The 13,521-nt window shown below is 40.4% G+C and overlaps 1 protein-coding gene across 1 annotated transcript in view; it reads left to right on the top strand.

Moving 5' to 3' along the window:
* The window catches only part of LOC142107582 (branched-chain-amino-acid aminotransferase, cytosolic-like), a 31,947-nt gene extending 18,776 nt beyond the window's left edge, over positions 1–13,171 (top strand). The window contains exons 10-12 of the mRNA XM_075191090.1: positions 5,697–5,837; positions 6,980–7,054; positions 11,336–13,171. Of these exons, the coding sequence (XP_075047191.1) occupies positions 5,697–5,837; positions 6,980–7,054; positions 11,336–11,374 (255 nt within the window). The 3' untranslated portion in view covers positions 11,375–13,171. The remainder of the gene's footprint in view (positions 1–5,696; positions 5,838–6,979; positions 7,055–11,335) is intronic.
* Positions 13,172–13,521: the final 350 nt, after the last annotated feature.

Here is a 13,521-nt window from a genome sequence, read left to right as displayed (position 1 = left end):
ACCTTATGGTTCTTGGGATCAAACAGGCAAAGAGAGGTTGAGCGTACAACTGTATCTTAGGCTGCTGTAAACAATAGTTTAATATAGAGGAGAACCATTAAATCAATACCCAAGTGTTAACAAACCTTCAAACCTCACCCAACAGCATCCCGATGTTCAATAACCCTTAAACAGTATACAAAGAATAGCAAAGCCATTAAGTGTGCCAGGCAGCAGTTTCGTTAGAGTTCCTGATGTAGCAATGGAGCCTTCAGACTTTTCCTGATCTTTTCGATCAGTAAACTCCTGGCCAAGCTGTTTCTCATGGTGTTCTGTAGCAATATCCCAGTGAAGCTGTTGGCTCCGTAGACACTATTGTTGACCCCTGGCCAAGTAGCTGCTGTTCTCCTTGATGCCTTGCGGGTCTCGGGCATTTGGCCAATGCTCTCTATCGATGTGGTAGGGACATATATCCCAGTCACCCTACTCCAGTAGACACACCAGGAGTAACAGATCCACTAGCAGCTCCCAGTGGTGCAGAGTTTCCCTGTAGGCAGATGTTCTGTTGTGGTTGCAATGAATATACCGGATTCAGCACAGGAAGCACAGTTGAATTGGTAAGAGACAACACTGTAACACCAGACTTAGTAGAAATACAAGAACCCCTAACCTCTCACTGCAAGCCTTCCTAAACTGTACAAAATTCCCACGATGAAGGTCCCAACCTGCAGGGTTGTTCCCAGCTCATTTATGTTGGGATTGGCCAGGAGTTACCTGTGTGATGGATAAGGACAGGGGCCAAGAGTATACCCTTGTGATTATTCCCTGCTGATGTGGTGTTCAGAAGTCTGTCACAGTTCCAGGGAAAACAGTGGTGACTCAAACTAGCCTTTGGTGTTAATCCTTGTTGAAGAAGAGAGCCTTCCTGTTTTAATCCTATCATTGATTTTATGACCTAGAAAGATTTGTAAACAGCCCAGGTTTCCTGTTTTCCCTGGAAGGTGGTGCCTGGCCTTGTAATTCCTGGGGATATGTGTTACCCACCTGGCTATAGTTAAGAACCGGGAGGGCTAGTGTCAGTTTAGTATCTCCAGATTGAGGAACAATTAGCTGGGTTTCCACAGTCCACACTAATGAGTCAACACAAGCATGTTGATGTCTGTTTGACAGCTGGGTGAAGTTGCTGGTCCTGCCCTTGCTGTCGCATCTATCAATTGTTTTTATGGCATCGAACATATGAACTACACTGTAGAAGCACCATTTCGGAAACGGAGGATATGTAGTGCATTCTTTGGGGGGGGGGGGGGGGGGTGGGGTTTGGCATGCTAAATAGTTTATTCCGCGGTCTTTGTAAGAGGTTCTGCAGCCACACACTAAAGTGGGAACACAATCTCCATCCCTTGAATCATTAAATATCTTGGGTAGCAACACCAAATTATCATTTTTGCATGTTTGCGTAGGGAAAAAGATTTCATTTGATCAGCCCACATTCAGCAAGGAACTGTTAGTGGTCGCGGCGGCCGCCGACGACTCTCCTGGGTCCTCTGGTGATGTCCCGGCCGTTCTGTGTCCTGGTTGCCTGGGCAACAACCGGGACGCTTTGGTCTTACTGACGCCGCGCCCGGCCAGCTGTCAAACAGCCGGGCGCGCAGGAGTAGGTAGGGCCAGCCCTGCAGGTTGATTAGAGATTAGTTTACCGCTGGCACTTTGCCTTTTCCATTGGCTGCAGGCTCTGCACATTTATCATACTGCAGCTGAGGACACATCCTGGACTGTGTCCTGATTGGACATCTGTACTATTTAAGGCAGTGAGGACTGAGCCTCACTGCCGGTTATAGAGTCCTGTTTCAGTACTGCTGCCTGCTACTTTGTCCCTGTGTTTGCTGTTTAACCTAAGATTGATTTCCCGTGTATGACCCTTGCCTGTTCCTGGATTCTGAATCTGTGCTTCTGACCCTGATCTATTGCCTGAACCCAGATTCTGATTCTCTGCTAGTGACCCTGATCTTTCGAGTGTCCCTGGATTCTGAACCTGTGCCTGTGACCCCTGACCTTGGTTGGTTCTCTGGATAAGTTGTCTGCTGCCGGCACCGATTCTGGCCCGGACCCCACGCTGCTGTCCATCATAACACTCTATTCCTGGGTTCACCTTAGCCGCTACACATCTCTCGACCCTCTGTTTGTCTGCAGCCAAGTCTGTCCCCACCACTAGGGGCAACAGTGAACACCAGACTTCAGAGCAGACTCCGGGTTTTGCTGTACCGGCTGAAGGAGTTCCTAACAGGAACGATGATCTTCTCATCTCAAATTTTGCAACCATTGTCGCTAAGCAATGTGCAGTCCTCTAAAATGAGACGCAATTGTGCATAATCGGGTGCATCATATCCCTGTACAAAATTTGTGCTGCAAAATGACGTTTTTGCAGCTTCGTAATTGACCTTTTTTGCATTACCTTTGCTTGGAAATCTATTATTATAATGTAGTTGGATCATTTCTCAAATTGTCATTTTCTTTTCATTCCCCCCCCCCCCCCCCCCCTAATATTACAGCATTCTTGTCACCATACAAGCTCATGTTCAGAAAATAGTTCCAAAATCAACAGAATAAATACATGCGGTTTTATAATAAGTGATTTTGTTTTTGTGATAAATGCTCCAGAAAATTTGCCACTTATTATAAGACTACACACAAGAGGCAACATGGTGCATTTGACATTGAATTACGGCACTTCTATAGTCGCATAAATAAATACATCAACACAATTTAAGCCTTTCCGGACAGATTTTATACAAGAAGAATTAAAAACTTTTTATCATAAAATCAGATAACGACATAGTTATAAATCATACTTGCCTACTCTCCCGGAATTCCCGGGTGGCTCCCGAATTTCGGGGAGTCCTCCCGGAAGAGGAGGCAAACCTCCCGTATTTTGCCGAAATTTACGGCATTTAATGGCGAGGGCGGGGTTTGATCATGTCAAAGCCCCGCCCCCACTATTCAATTTCAGAATTCTATGGTAGGGCTGGGATCTCCTGGGGGAGAAGTTTTGAAAGTTGGCATGCATGTTATAAATGCATCTAAAATATCTGTTCAATGGGTGTCTGCATGTTTACTTCACATTTGGACACAACATCCATATGTATTATATATATATATATGTATTATATATATATATATGTATTATATATATATATATATATATATATATATATATATATATATATATATATATATATATATATATATATATATATATATATATATATATATATATATATGTAATATATATATATATATATATATATATATATATATATATATATATATATATATATATATATATATGTAATATATATATATATATATATATATATATATATATATATATATATATATATATGTGTATGTATATATATGTATGTATTTTATGCTGTTGGCAGTCATCAAGAATGATGAGACGATTGGCTTTAATGTAATACTGCTAAGAGTCATCCATGCAAGTCTTCAGCACTGGAGTGCCTGTGTTGTGCTTCTCCTTCTTGCAGATATAACCAGTATAGAAGTCCAGCTTATGTGTTTTCCACAGCTGGGCTGGTTTTCAAATGCTGGGTCTACAATAAATTTTATCTGTATGATTTTTCTTGGACAACCTTGGATTTTGTCCCTTAAAATTTAAAAGTGGACCTTTTCCCGGTCCTAAATTTGTTTTATTGAATTTGGTACCTACAGTGGATTTCTGATTTGCTGTCTTTCAAAGTCCAAATAAAAGATAAAGAATTAACCACACATTGAACAGAAATGCACTGTCTTTGTTGGAAAAAGTATATAAACTGCTAGAAAAAGCAGCTCTACTGAAGGGACCGACTCATTTTGGACATTGTCACCATCAGTGTCTGTTCTTCATTAAACAGGTCCGTCTATTGAGCAAGGTTACTGAAGACCTCATAAACCTATCACAATGAACTGTTGTTTATTGTCCACTATAAGGAAAATATTGAATAAGAGTTGTGTGTCTGGGAGGGTACCAAGAAAAACTGCTCTCCAGAAAGAACAGTGGTACCCATCACCCGTTTGCTAATAACCACCTTAATAATCCAGAAAAGCTGTTGGAAGAATGCTCAATATACAGATCAGAAGAAAGTGGAACTTGTTTGCATGAATGAGAGATTCTATGTTAGGCGAAACAACATTGCATTCGAACAAAAGATCATCATTCCATGTGTAGCATGGTAGTGGGAGCCTCAGAAGATATGTAGTGTTTATTGAAGGAACATTTCGTGCTGGATCATACCATTATGGTCTATCAGAGAACGCTGAAGCTTAAATGTGTTGTCCATAGAGCTGCACTTTTCTGATTCCAATTGTCTCAACTGAGCCAGCCAAATGCAGTCATGTATGGAAAGCGAAGGATCTTACAACTGCACCATAGAGATTGTAGTTAGAGGAGGTGGATGAGTCAATGCCTTCATCTTGTAACATGTCTAATGTTGCTGTTTTTGATGTTTTTTTCCCCATTACTACATAGTGCTAAATAGTTGCCAATAAAGCATGGTGGCTTGGGAGAGCGGTTTAATCATGCTTGCTGTTTGCTACTGTTGTGCCATCTGGAGGAGGTGCATAAACGGCATGGTCCATGATGACCTCTCTTCTGGGCCAACAGGATCGTAGATTACGTAGTGCACATGGCACTTTATAGTAAAGCAAAAATAGAATGTAAGAGCTGTATGACCTGAATCAAGAAGTTAATGTGACACAGCCCCAATATATTTTATAAATGTAGTAAAAATAAGTAAAGCAGAATACATCAAAGATGTGCAGGATTGAGCTACAAGCACAGATACCTGTGTTTTCAGTCATTGCTCTAAAAGAGATACCTCTAATAGTTAGACCTGAAGGTCTACATGCAGGCAGTGTATGCTGAATACATTTCTTTAATAACTTTACATTTAAAAATACACGTATTGTATTTTATTTGTTTAATCAGATTCACTTTATTAGGAAATTAGATATTTTGTGATTGGCTCTGCTAGTGTAGGTGCTCACTATGGGCCATGGGAGCTGTTAGAATAAGGAGTTAACCAGACTCCGTAGTTACAATTCAAAATATGGGGTTTAATCTGCGCTTAGATATCCACGGAAGATCTATAATGTGCAGGTCATAAAACTGGTAAACGTGAAAGTGGAGAATTTTATATAATAAAATTCACTACCCAATCAGCCCATCTAACAGATTGCCTCTACATGGTTTAAGAGACAATAGATCATATTGATTTAACAATCATTCGCTGTTTATTCCTATATTCAACTAAGAGACTGTCATATTGTGTCAATTCATTGCTCACCTATTGCGTTCTCATGATCTATAACCAACTCTGTCAAATGAATCATTTGCAACAAAGTAATACTGATTGGGTAGCAAATTTTATTACTTAATACTCCACTTTCACATTTATAGTTTTTTTTTGACCTGCACATTATAGATCTACTGTGGACATCTGAGCGCAGAATAAACCCCCATATTTATTATTAGGACTCTGATGAGGATTAGGTAACTTGTACCTCAAAGTAATGCAGGAAAACCGATAATGACATACAGTATTTACTATTTATAGAGTCATTGTATTTATTACCAGCCATGTCAGTGTACACTGAGTGTGATGACTTTTGTCCCCTCGTGGTGCTATAAATACAATAAAATGCATTCTGTTTTTGTGCAGGGGGAATTCAAGGTCTCGGAGCGCTCGGTTACCATGGCAGATGTGATTAAAGGGCTGCAAGAAAACCGTGTGAAAGAGATATTTGGAGCAGGAACAGCCTGTGTGGTTTCTCCAGTAAACCGGATATTTTATAATGGAGAAGTGAGTACTGTATGTTTATTGCACTATAGAACATATGAGTGTATCTTTACACCCTATTTTTAGTAACACAAGTACAGTAAGTTGCTTAGCTATATGGAGCTCTATAGCATAGGACTGTCTATGGCTGGCCGGCTGTTGGCAGAACATAGTCATAGTTATTAGTGCCCATCATTTGGTTCTTGGTGTACTGGATTTCCCAGTACAGTTTTGTCCATTGAGGGCTTATATTGTCAGATGTCCAACCCCCCACCCCCCCCCCCCCCCCTCACCCTTCTACCTACAGGATTATTAGAAATAGATTGGAATAATTGTTTTACTTTCTTTAGCAATCAAGGGAATTACTATCCTTACTCAGGAGGCTGAATATAGGGGGCAGGGGCTGGCTGGCTTGAGGGGTAGGGGGGGGATATCTGCACCCGGGCCAGTCTCCTATTGGGGGGCTACTTTGGCCTGGGTCACTGGACCACCTGCAATTTTTTTTCCTTTAAAATAGGCTGCTGATTGGAGTCTTGCCCCCAGGCTAAAGTTTGCCAGATTGGGGGAACGGGGGGGATTTTTTACCTCGTCTCCAGGGAATCAACCTGCTACATTTCAGTGACTATGGGTGGAGAAGTATCTCTGTGTATAGTGAGTGGACTATGTGTCATTCTGGGCTTCCATCTGTAGTGCTGGTCTGAGGAGTACTGGCTAGGAATATGAAGTAAAGTCTTGTAGACCAGGAATAGAAGCGAACACTCTATACCATACTTTAATCATCTGTGAAAAAGACAGCACCTTTGTGACCCTTTATCTCAGGGGTGGGCAAACCAGTCCTCAAGGGCCAACAACAGTTCATGTTTTTAGGATTTCTGTCTGTAGAAACAGCTGGGATAATTACTGACCCAGCCAAATAGATTAACTCAGCTGTGCATGATTAAAGAAATCCTAAAAACATGAACTGTTGATGGCCCTTGAGGACTGGTTTGCCCACCCCTGCTTTATCTGCATGTCCAGATCCATAATGAATCAACCATAGATTCCAGAGAAAGTTTGTCTTTCAGATGACTTGAGATATTCCTTGCGTACAAGGCTTTATTCGTCTGTTTGGTTGCTAATTTGTACAACTGCATATCTGCATTCATATATTTTTTTTTTTTTTTTAGAATTACCACATACCTACCATGGAAAATGGCCCTGATATGTCAAAACGGTTTTTGAAAGAGCTTACAGACATTCAGGTATGTGCACAATACCTCCACAGCTTTATTCCGAAAATAAATAAAGAACAGGGACACTAGTCGTATGTATGAACGTTGTTTCATATAGAGGTTCATTTGACACAACCATGTCCCTACATGAGTTTAACAGGGGACTGACATCACATTAGAGGACCCCGCTCCTCAATCTGTGACTGAATCCATTTGCTTCAAGTCCCGATCTGACGTCATTACACCTATCGCAGACAGTCCTGTCCTTGCCAATAAAATAGTGGCTTGGACATGAGAAGCGCACTCATCTGAAACCGTCCTTTCCAATGGTCTAATTACAGGTTGTTCTTTCCTTGCTCACCTCAAATCTTGGTACACACGGACAAACAGGTGACCGGTAATGAGGAATGAGCACAAACGGGTGTATATGAAAAATAAATACTTCCAGTGGTGTTCAAGAACTAGGATGAGGAATTTTGTTTGAGTTGTTTAATTATTTTTGGAAATTCTACAAATAGTTTTGATCAATGCTTTCTTTCGAGTGCAAGCACTGTACACTAGAGGGCGACATTTAACCAATGAACAGCAATGATCTTACTAATGAACAATGAACTACTTCCCCTTCTGTCCATCCAATGAATCAACACTATCTATTTACTATTACAGATGTGTATGGAAGGCATTTAATAAGGTCTTGTTTTCTTATAAATTAATAAAAAAAAATAAAATAAAAAAAAAATCCTGCAGTGCTGTAAAATAAAGCACTGGAAAAACACCCATATGAAGTCTTTTCACTATTCCTTTTAAACTTCAAACTTCTTAAATACAAAGTTCTGATGTAACAGAAGTGACACTGGTCACATGTGCTGATGCTGCCACTCTACCCAAGTGCTGGGCCACCGGATCCGCTTCCTATTTCACCACCCCTCTGTGGCTGGATCATACGCGGACCTCTCTCGTGCGGTCAGCAGATAACTGCACAGAGAAGGCGGTAGCGGTCATGTGGCAATCAGATTTTCAGGCATACTTGAAAATAATATACACTGCTAACACCACTAAAAACCCATTTTGGAAATCCCTTTATTTTAGGTAAAGGTTTACTTTACTTTTCATCAGGATTTACTTTAACATTCTATGTCTAAAGCATTGAGGATCAAAATATTTTTATCACATCACCACATGGCTATTTAAAAGGTAGCCCTCTGATTAAATATTTATTATTTTCATTTTTTAGAATGTTTTTTTTTTTTCTTTTCTATTCACACTCTCATTTTCACAGTCACCCCTCTCCCCCCACCAGAAAAAAAACCAGAAGCAAATTGAAATATGATTATGTAATAAACACGCAGTACTCTCCTATCCATTGGTACTCTCCTCCAATCCTCCTTGCATAATTGTTTAACTTTGGTCACATCATTTGGGCGCTGCGAGGGAGAGCAAGATTGAGGTCTTATGACAGATTTTCAACTGGATAATAGTCACCAAAAGACATCCATTTTCTGTTTAATTCATTGCAGTTTGCTCTTGCACTGTCCTTTGGATCACTGTTCTATTGGAAGATGCACTTCCTCCCTAGTTTGATCCTATTGTCAGAGGTCAGCAGTTTTTTTTTTTTTTGTGTGTGCAGGATTTGTCTGTAATATAAATAATTAATCTTAATGTTGACCCCTCCTCCCCCCTCCAAAAAAGCCAGTTTTTGTGGAATGTACCTGGCTCAACAGTTACCATCACAGCCGTTGACTCATTCAATGTGCGCAGCTTCTCTAATAAGTGCCCGTCTTGCTCTGCAACAAAAATGTTGTTTTTATTTTAAATCAAATATTTTTATTAAGATTTTAATAATAACAGTACAAGAAAAAGAAATACATGACATAGTTCCAAAGAAAGTTGCATTCCACATTATTATAGTAAACATATTAGCAACTCCAAATATCACCTTTGACAATAGCATACAGACGTGGCACATGAGTGATTGTAGAAAGTGACAGGTTATTAGATTGTATCGAGGTGCCCAAACTCCTTCCATATAGGGTAGATGGCAATATTATTACAGCCAGCAGGATAATTATGTGAGGGGAATCGGCCAGTGATGTCTGAAGTGCTTATAGAGATTCAGAAGGAGCAATCCCCAGAACCGACCAAGGATTAAGTAATATTATACAGATAGGGTTGAAGTCTGCAGCCAGAGAACGAACCGCATACCTTGACTTTGCCCATCTCCACCATACTTTGTAATATTTTGAGATGGTGCCTCGGGACTGAAAAGCGAAGCGCTCATCACCCACAGCTACATTAACCATGGCTATTCCTAAACCAAATATGTAGGTCTTTGGGTACTGCAGTGGGATATTCATACCTGTGTCTTGAATAAACTCCACCACCTGCGACCAAAAGTCTTCTACCACACGACAGCCCCAGAGTCGGTGCCAGAAAGTGGCGGAGGTACATCCACGTTTTGGACAGTTAGTCGGATCGGGCACCCATCTGGAGCAACCTGTGGGGAGAGTAATACTTTTATGTAAAAGGTCAGAGAAGCCACCAGGTGCAACAGTAGTGTGGCTATGGATGCCTTCGAGTCTTGCAAAAAAAGAAGCATATCATCGGCATAAAGCGCTACCTTGTCTACCCCGTCTCCAGCCCTGAGTCTGTGTATTAAACATGCCAGGGCTCTATGGCGATGGCAAACAGGGCTTGAGAGAGGGGGCACTCGTGCCCCTGCCCAGTGTGAATGTGGAAGAGGTGTGGCCATTTACACAAACTGGCCACTGGGGCCGAATATAATAACCTCATCCAGGACAAGAACTTAGGACCAATACCGAACTTATACATGACTGCCCAAAAGTACTCCCATTCTACAGAGTCAAGTGCTTTAGCTGTGTCTAGGGATATAATCATCCCCCCCATTCTTATGACCGCCAGGTATCTGCAGAGTATAGAGGCGGCGATGGTTGATGGCCGTAGACTTCCCCCGGCATAAAACCCGTCTGGTTTGCGTGGATCAGCTGAGCAATAACTGTGTTTAGTCTTATAGCAAGTATTATGGCTAAAATTTTTACGTCGCTGTCAGAAGTGAAATGGGCCTATAAGATTCGGGCAGCAGCAGGTCCTTGCCTGGCTTGGGGATGACCACTATTACTGCCTCAGACATGGATGGTGGCAGAGCGGCTGCCACACAGAATTTGTTATAATGTTCTAATAATGTAGGGATAGTGAAGGTGCCAAATTTTTTAGTATAGCTCCATGGGCAGTCCATCCACTTTCGGGGCCTTGTTACATGGAGAAGACGCCATGGCTGACTAAATTTCCTCTACAGTAACTGCAACTAAGTTTAAAGGGACAATCTGGCCTTGCAGGTGGGGACATAGTTCCATGCTACCACTTATGTACAATGGACTGTGTCCTGGAGTTCAGTGCCTTTCCAATGGTACGTTTCTCCAGATTTGTGTCTCTACAACAACATCTGTGACTTGTTTGAAATGCTCCTTGTCTCTATCAAAAAAGTCTTTTATCATGTAGGACTTCACTGAGAGAGGTATTTACAGTGTGTAATATATATATTGTATATTTGTGATACATTACAATACTTAAATGTAGTAATTCCTGTTTTGAATTTTTAGTCCTATATGGACAGCTTTTGGGACATTTATTTTGTTTCAATATGACCCACAATACCTTTGTGGATCAATGCCAAACATTTTTCTTCAAATTCACACTCTGGCTCATTCTAAAAATGGAGCAAAAGGTATTTAAGATAAGACTGCACTTCCACCTGGTAAACAATTTGTGGACCCCCCCCCATCCCCATGCCTCCGCTCAAACAGCAAATTACATTTGTTAATCAACTTAAAATAGCGTTGGAGGGCAGGTGTGACCTGGGGAACCAATCGTAAGCTTTAATTGTTGCTTGTGATTAGTCCTCCCGCTTACCCAATCCCTTTGCTGGGGGGTGGAAGGCCTGCACTACTAGTGTAGCTAAAACTAAGGCATTCATAACCATACTGGTCAATGAACTTTGTGGCGGCGTCTAATAATCTCATTGTCTTACTGTGTGGAGTACATTATTCTTTACAATGGCAAGTTACAGTTTGAAGCAAAACCGGTAGCCTGTGTTGTGAGGTGTGACATTCATGTTTCTTTATTGGCTATATTGTTTTTATGAATGATTTTGTACCGTGTTGAACTGTGTTTTTGTTGTTTTTTTCTAAACCTCAAAATTTTTCATCAGTATGAGAATTTCCCCTGCTGTTGTTAAACTACAATTCCCAGCATGCTGTTACAGTATACTTGATACTTATCTATCTTTCTCTCCAGTACGGTCGAACTCCCAGCGACTGGATGCACCTGGTGTGAAACGGATCCAACATCGGTAAAACTTTCCATTCCAAAGCATTGCAATCCATGGATTTTATTTATAAGCGTTTTTACACTTCTTGGGGCTCTTCATGAAAAACTAAAACAAGAGTGTCTACCTCCAACATTGCAGCCTTTTCACCTTTCAATCACTTTTTATACTCTGAACATGACAGACAAGCAGCCTCTTGTATTTTAATGTATTCATTGGAATTATAAGATTAGGGTTTTAGATGAACTAGAAATGCTGTGCAACTCGTAGGTTAGGGGACACAATGATTGTGGTGCCGTTTTTGTGTTTTTTCTTTTGAGTACTATACTTTCTGTAGTTTACATGCATGAATGGTGCTACAGAAATACAATCCAGAACAGGTCTTCCTCATTGCTGCTTTGCACAAGGCTCCATATTCTCACAGCAATATGATAGCAAAACTGTGATTTTCCTCAATCCTCTGTACACTCCATACCCAAGTCACTTTCAATTGTGTCCTGTGGGGCTGAGTTCTCTATCAGCTGCTTTTGCCTGCACAACTGAATGCATAACTGCAAAATCTCAAACCAACACTAGAGGGGGCACTTGGCAAGCAATTATCCTTTTATGTAGGGTCCTGCAGTATTGTTCCACATAAAACAATGTTCATGTATTACTGTGAAAATGATAGTTTTTTGGTTAAAATTATAGTTTTGGTTATTAATTTCAATGGCATTTTAGCACCAGTGTTTTTATGAAATAAAGCCAACTTAATTTCTAAAACTTCCATCCAAAAAATTGTAAAACGTTTTGCAGAATGGAGATATTCAGAAATCTTCTGCAGTGTGAATTCAAACTGCTACTAATGCTTTTAGAAGAAAGAACACACTTTTTTTTGACATCCAGGAACTATTACATTGTGGTGATTCAAAGTGCTAGTGGGACAACTATAGATCATATAAGTGCAAAGTCCTGTGCTGAATACTGTTACAATATATATGTGCGTTAACAATGTACATTGGATAGACTTTGGTTATAATGCTCTAGCTGAAGACCGAAGACTCTAGGGGGCATATTCAATTAGCTTCCAGGATGGCGGCTATGCGCGGCCGCCTCCTTCCCGATACCGCTACACAACAGTGCGAAGGGAAATCTGCGATGTGGTGGTGCCGTATGTGCGCAGCCGCGTGTAGCCGCGATCCTGGAAATTAATTGAATATTCCCCAAGGTTTTTATTCAGATTGAATATAAAAGGTTTAAAGCTCTTTCTGGTATTTATTGCGGTGTCCTACATACAAAGGAAACCATTATATTGTGAGTGGATCCAATTTTGCATTCACAAATTGTCACTACTGTGACCTTGATATCAAGTCTTATTTACCAGTTTCCAGTCCTGTGTGCTGTTCCCAGTTTGTGTGTTAGGGCCATGTTGCAAATAAAATGCCTAGAAAACATGATCAGAGTTAGAGCTGGAGTACATGGTGGTGTTTATGTTGAATATGTTTTTTCAAATTGTCATACTTGATTATAATGTTGTTATTTAAAAAAAAAAAAAAATGTTGTCCCTGTGTTGGAGCCCTGTTTTTAGGATCGGATAGAAAAATTTAATTTTTGAAGATATCTTCTTCCTCTAGAACAGGTTTAGTACATTTACAACTACGGTGTGATGTTCGAAAGTTTCACTATAGTCGTAGTTTTCAACCCACGAAGGCAAAATATTCTAGAAGTATACAAAATTCTATAACATTATATATAAAATTGCCCTGTGCAGGTGCAAATATTGTATCAGGCTGGAGGTTGTTATTAAAGCTGTATACACAACTTGATGTTTTGATTGGTCAGTTTACTTCATTTTATCGGATGCTTATTGGATCAAATTTCAATGGGTTTGGTGGAAGACCATGACAGATGATGACCGCACAGTGTGTTTGTGTTTGTGTCCGTCCATCCTTGTCTGTGTGGCAAGATCTGGTCAATTGACCATGTGTGTGGGCATCTTCAGTCTGTATGTTATAAGGATTTCTTGGTATAGATGCTGTCGAATCTAAATCAGATTGTTCACCTGTGTCAGTTTATCAGTTATGAGCTTATCAGCTGGAGAGAATTAAATACACTGCATGGTTTGCGTGTACAATTAGCTCTGCTTTATTAGTTACAAGTACATATCTATAAAGCA

The sequence above is a fragment of the Mixophyes fleayi genome, chromosome 11 (assembly GCF_038048845.1).
Source record: "Mixophyes fleayi isolate aMixFle1 chromosome 11, aMixFle1.hap1, whole genome shotgun sequence".
Classification (NCBI taxonomy): domain Eukaryota; kingdom Metazoa; phylum Chordata; class Amphibia; order Anura; family Limnodynastidae; genus Mixophyes; species Mixophyes fleayi.
Note: the sequence above shows the minus strand (reverse complement) of the source record. Positions and strands in the feature narration are given on the sequence as shown.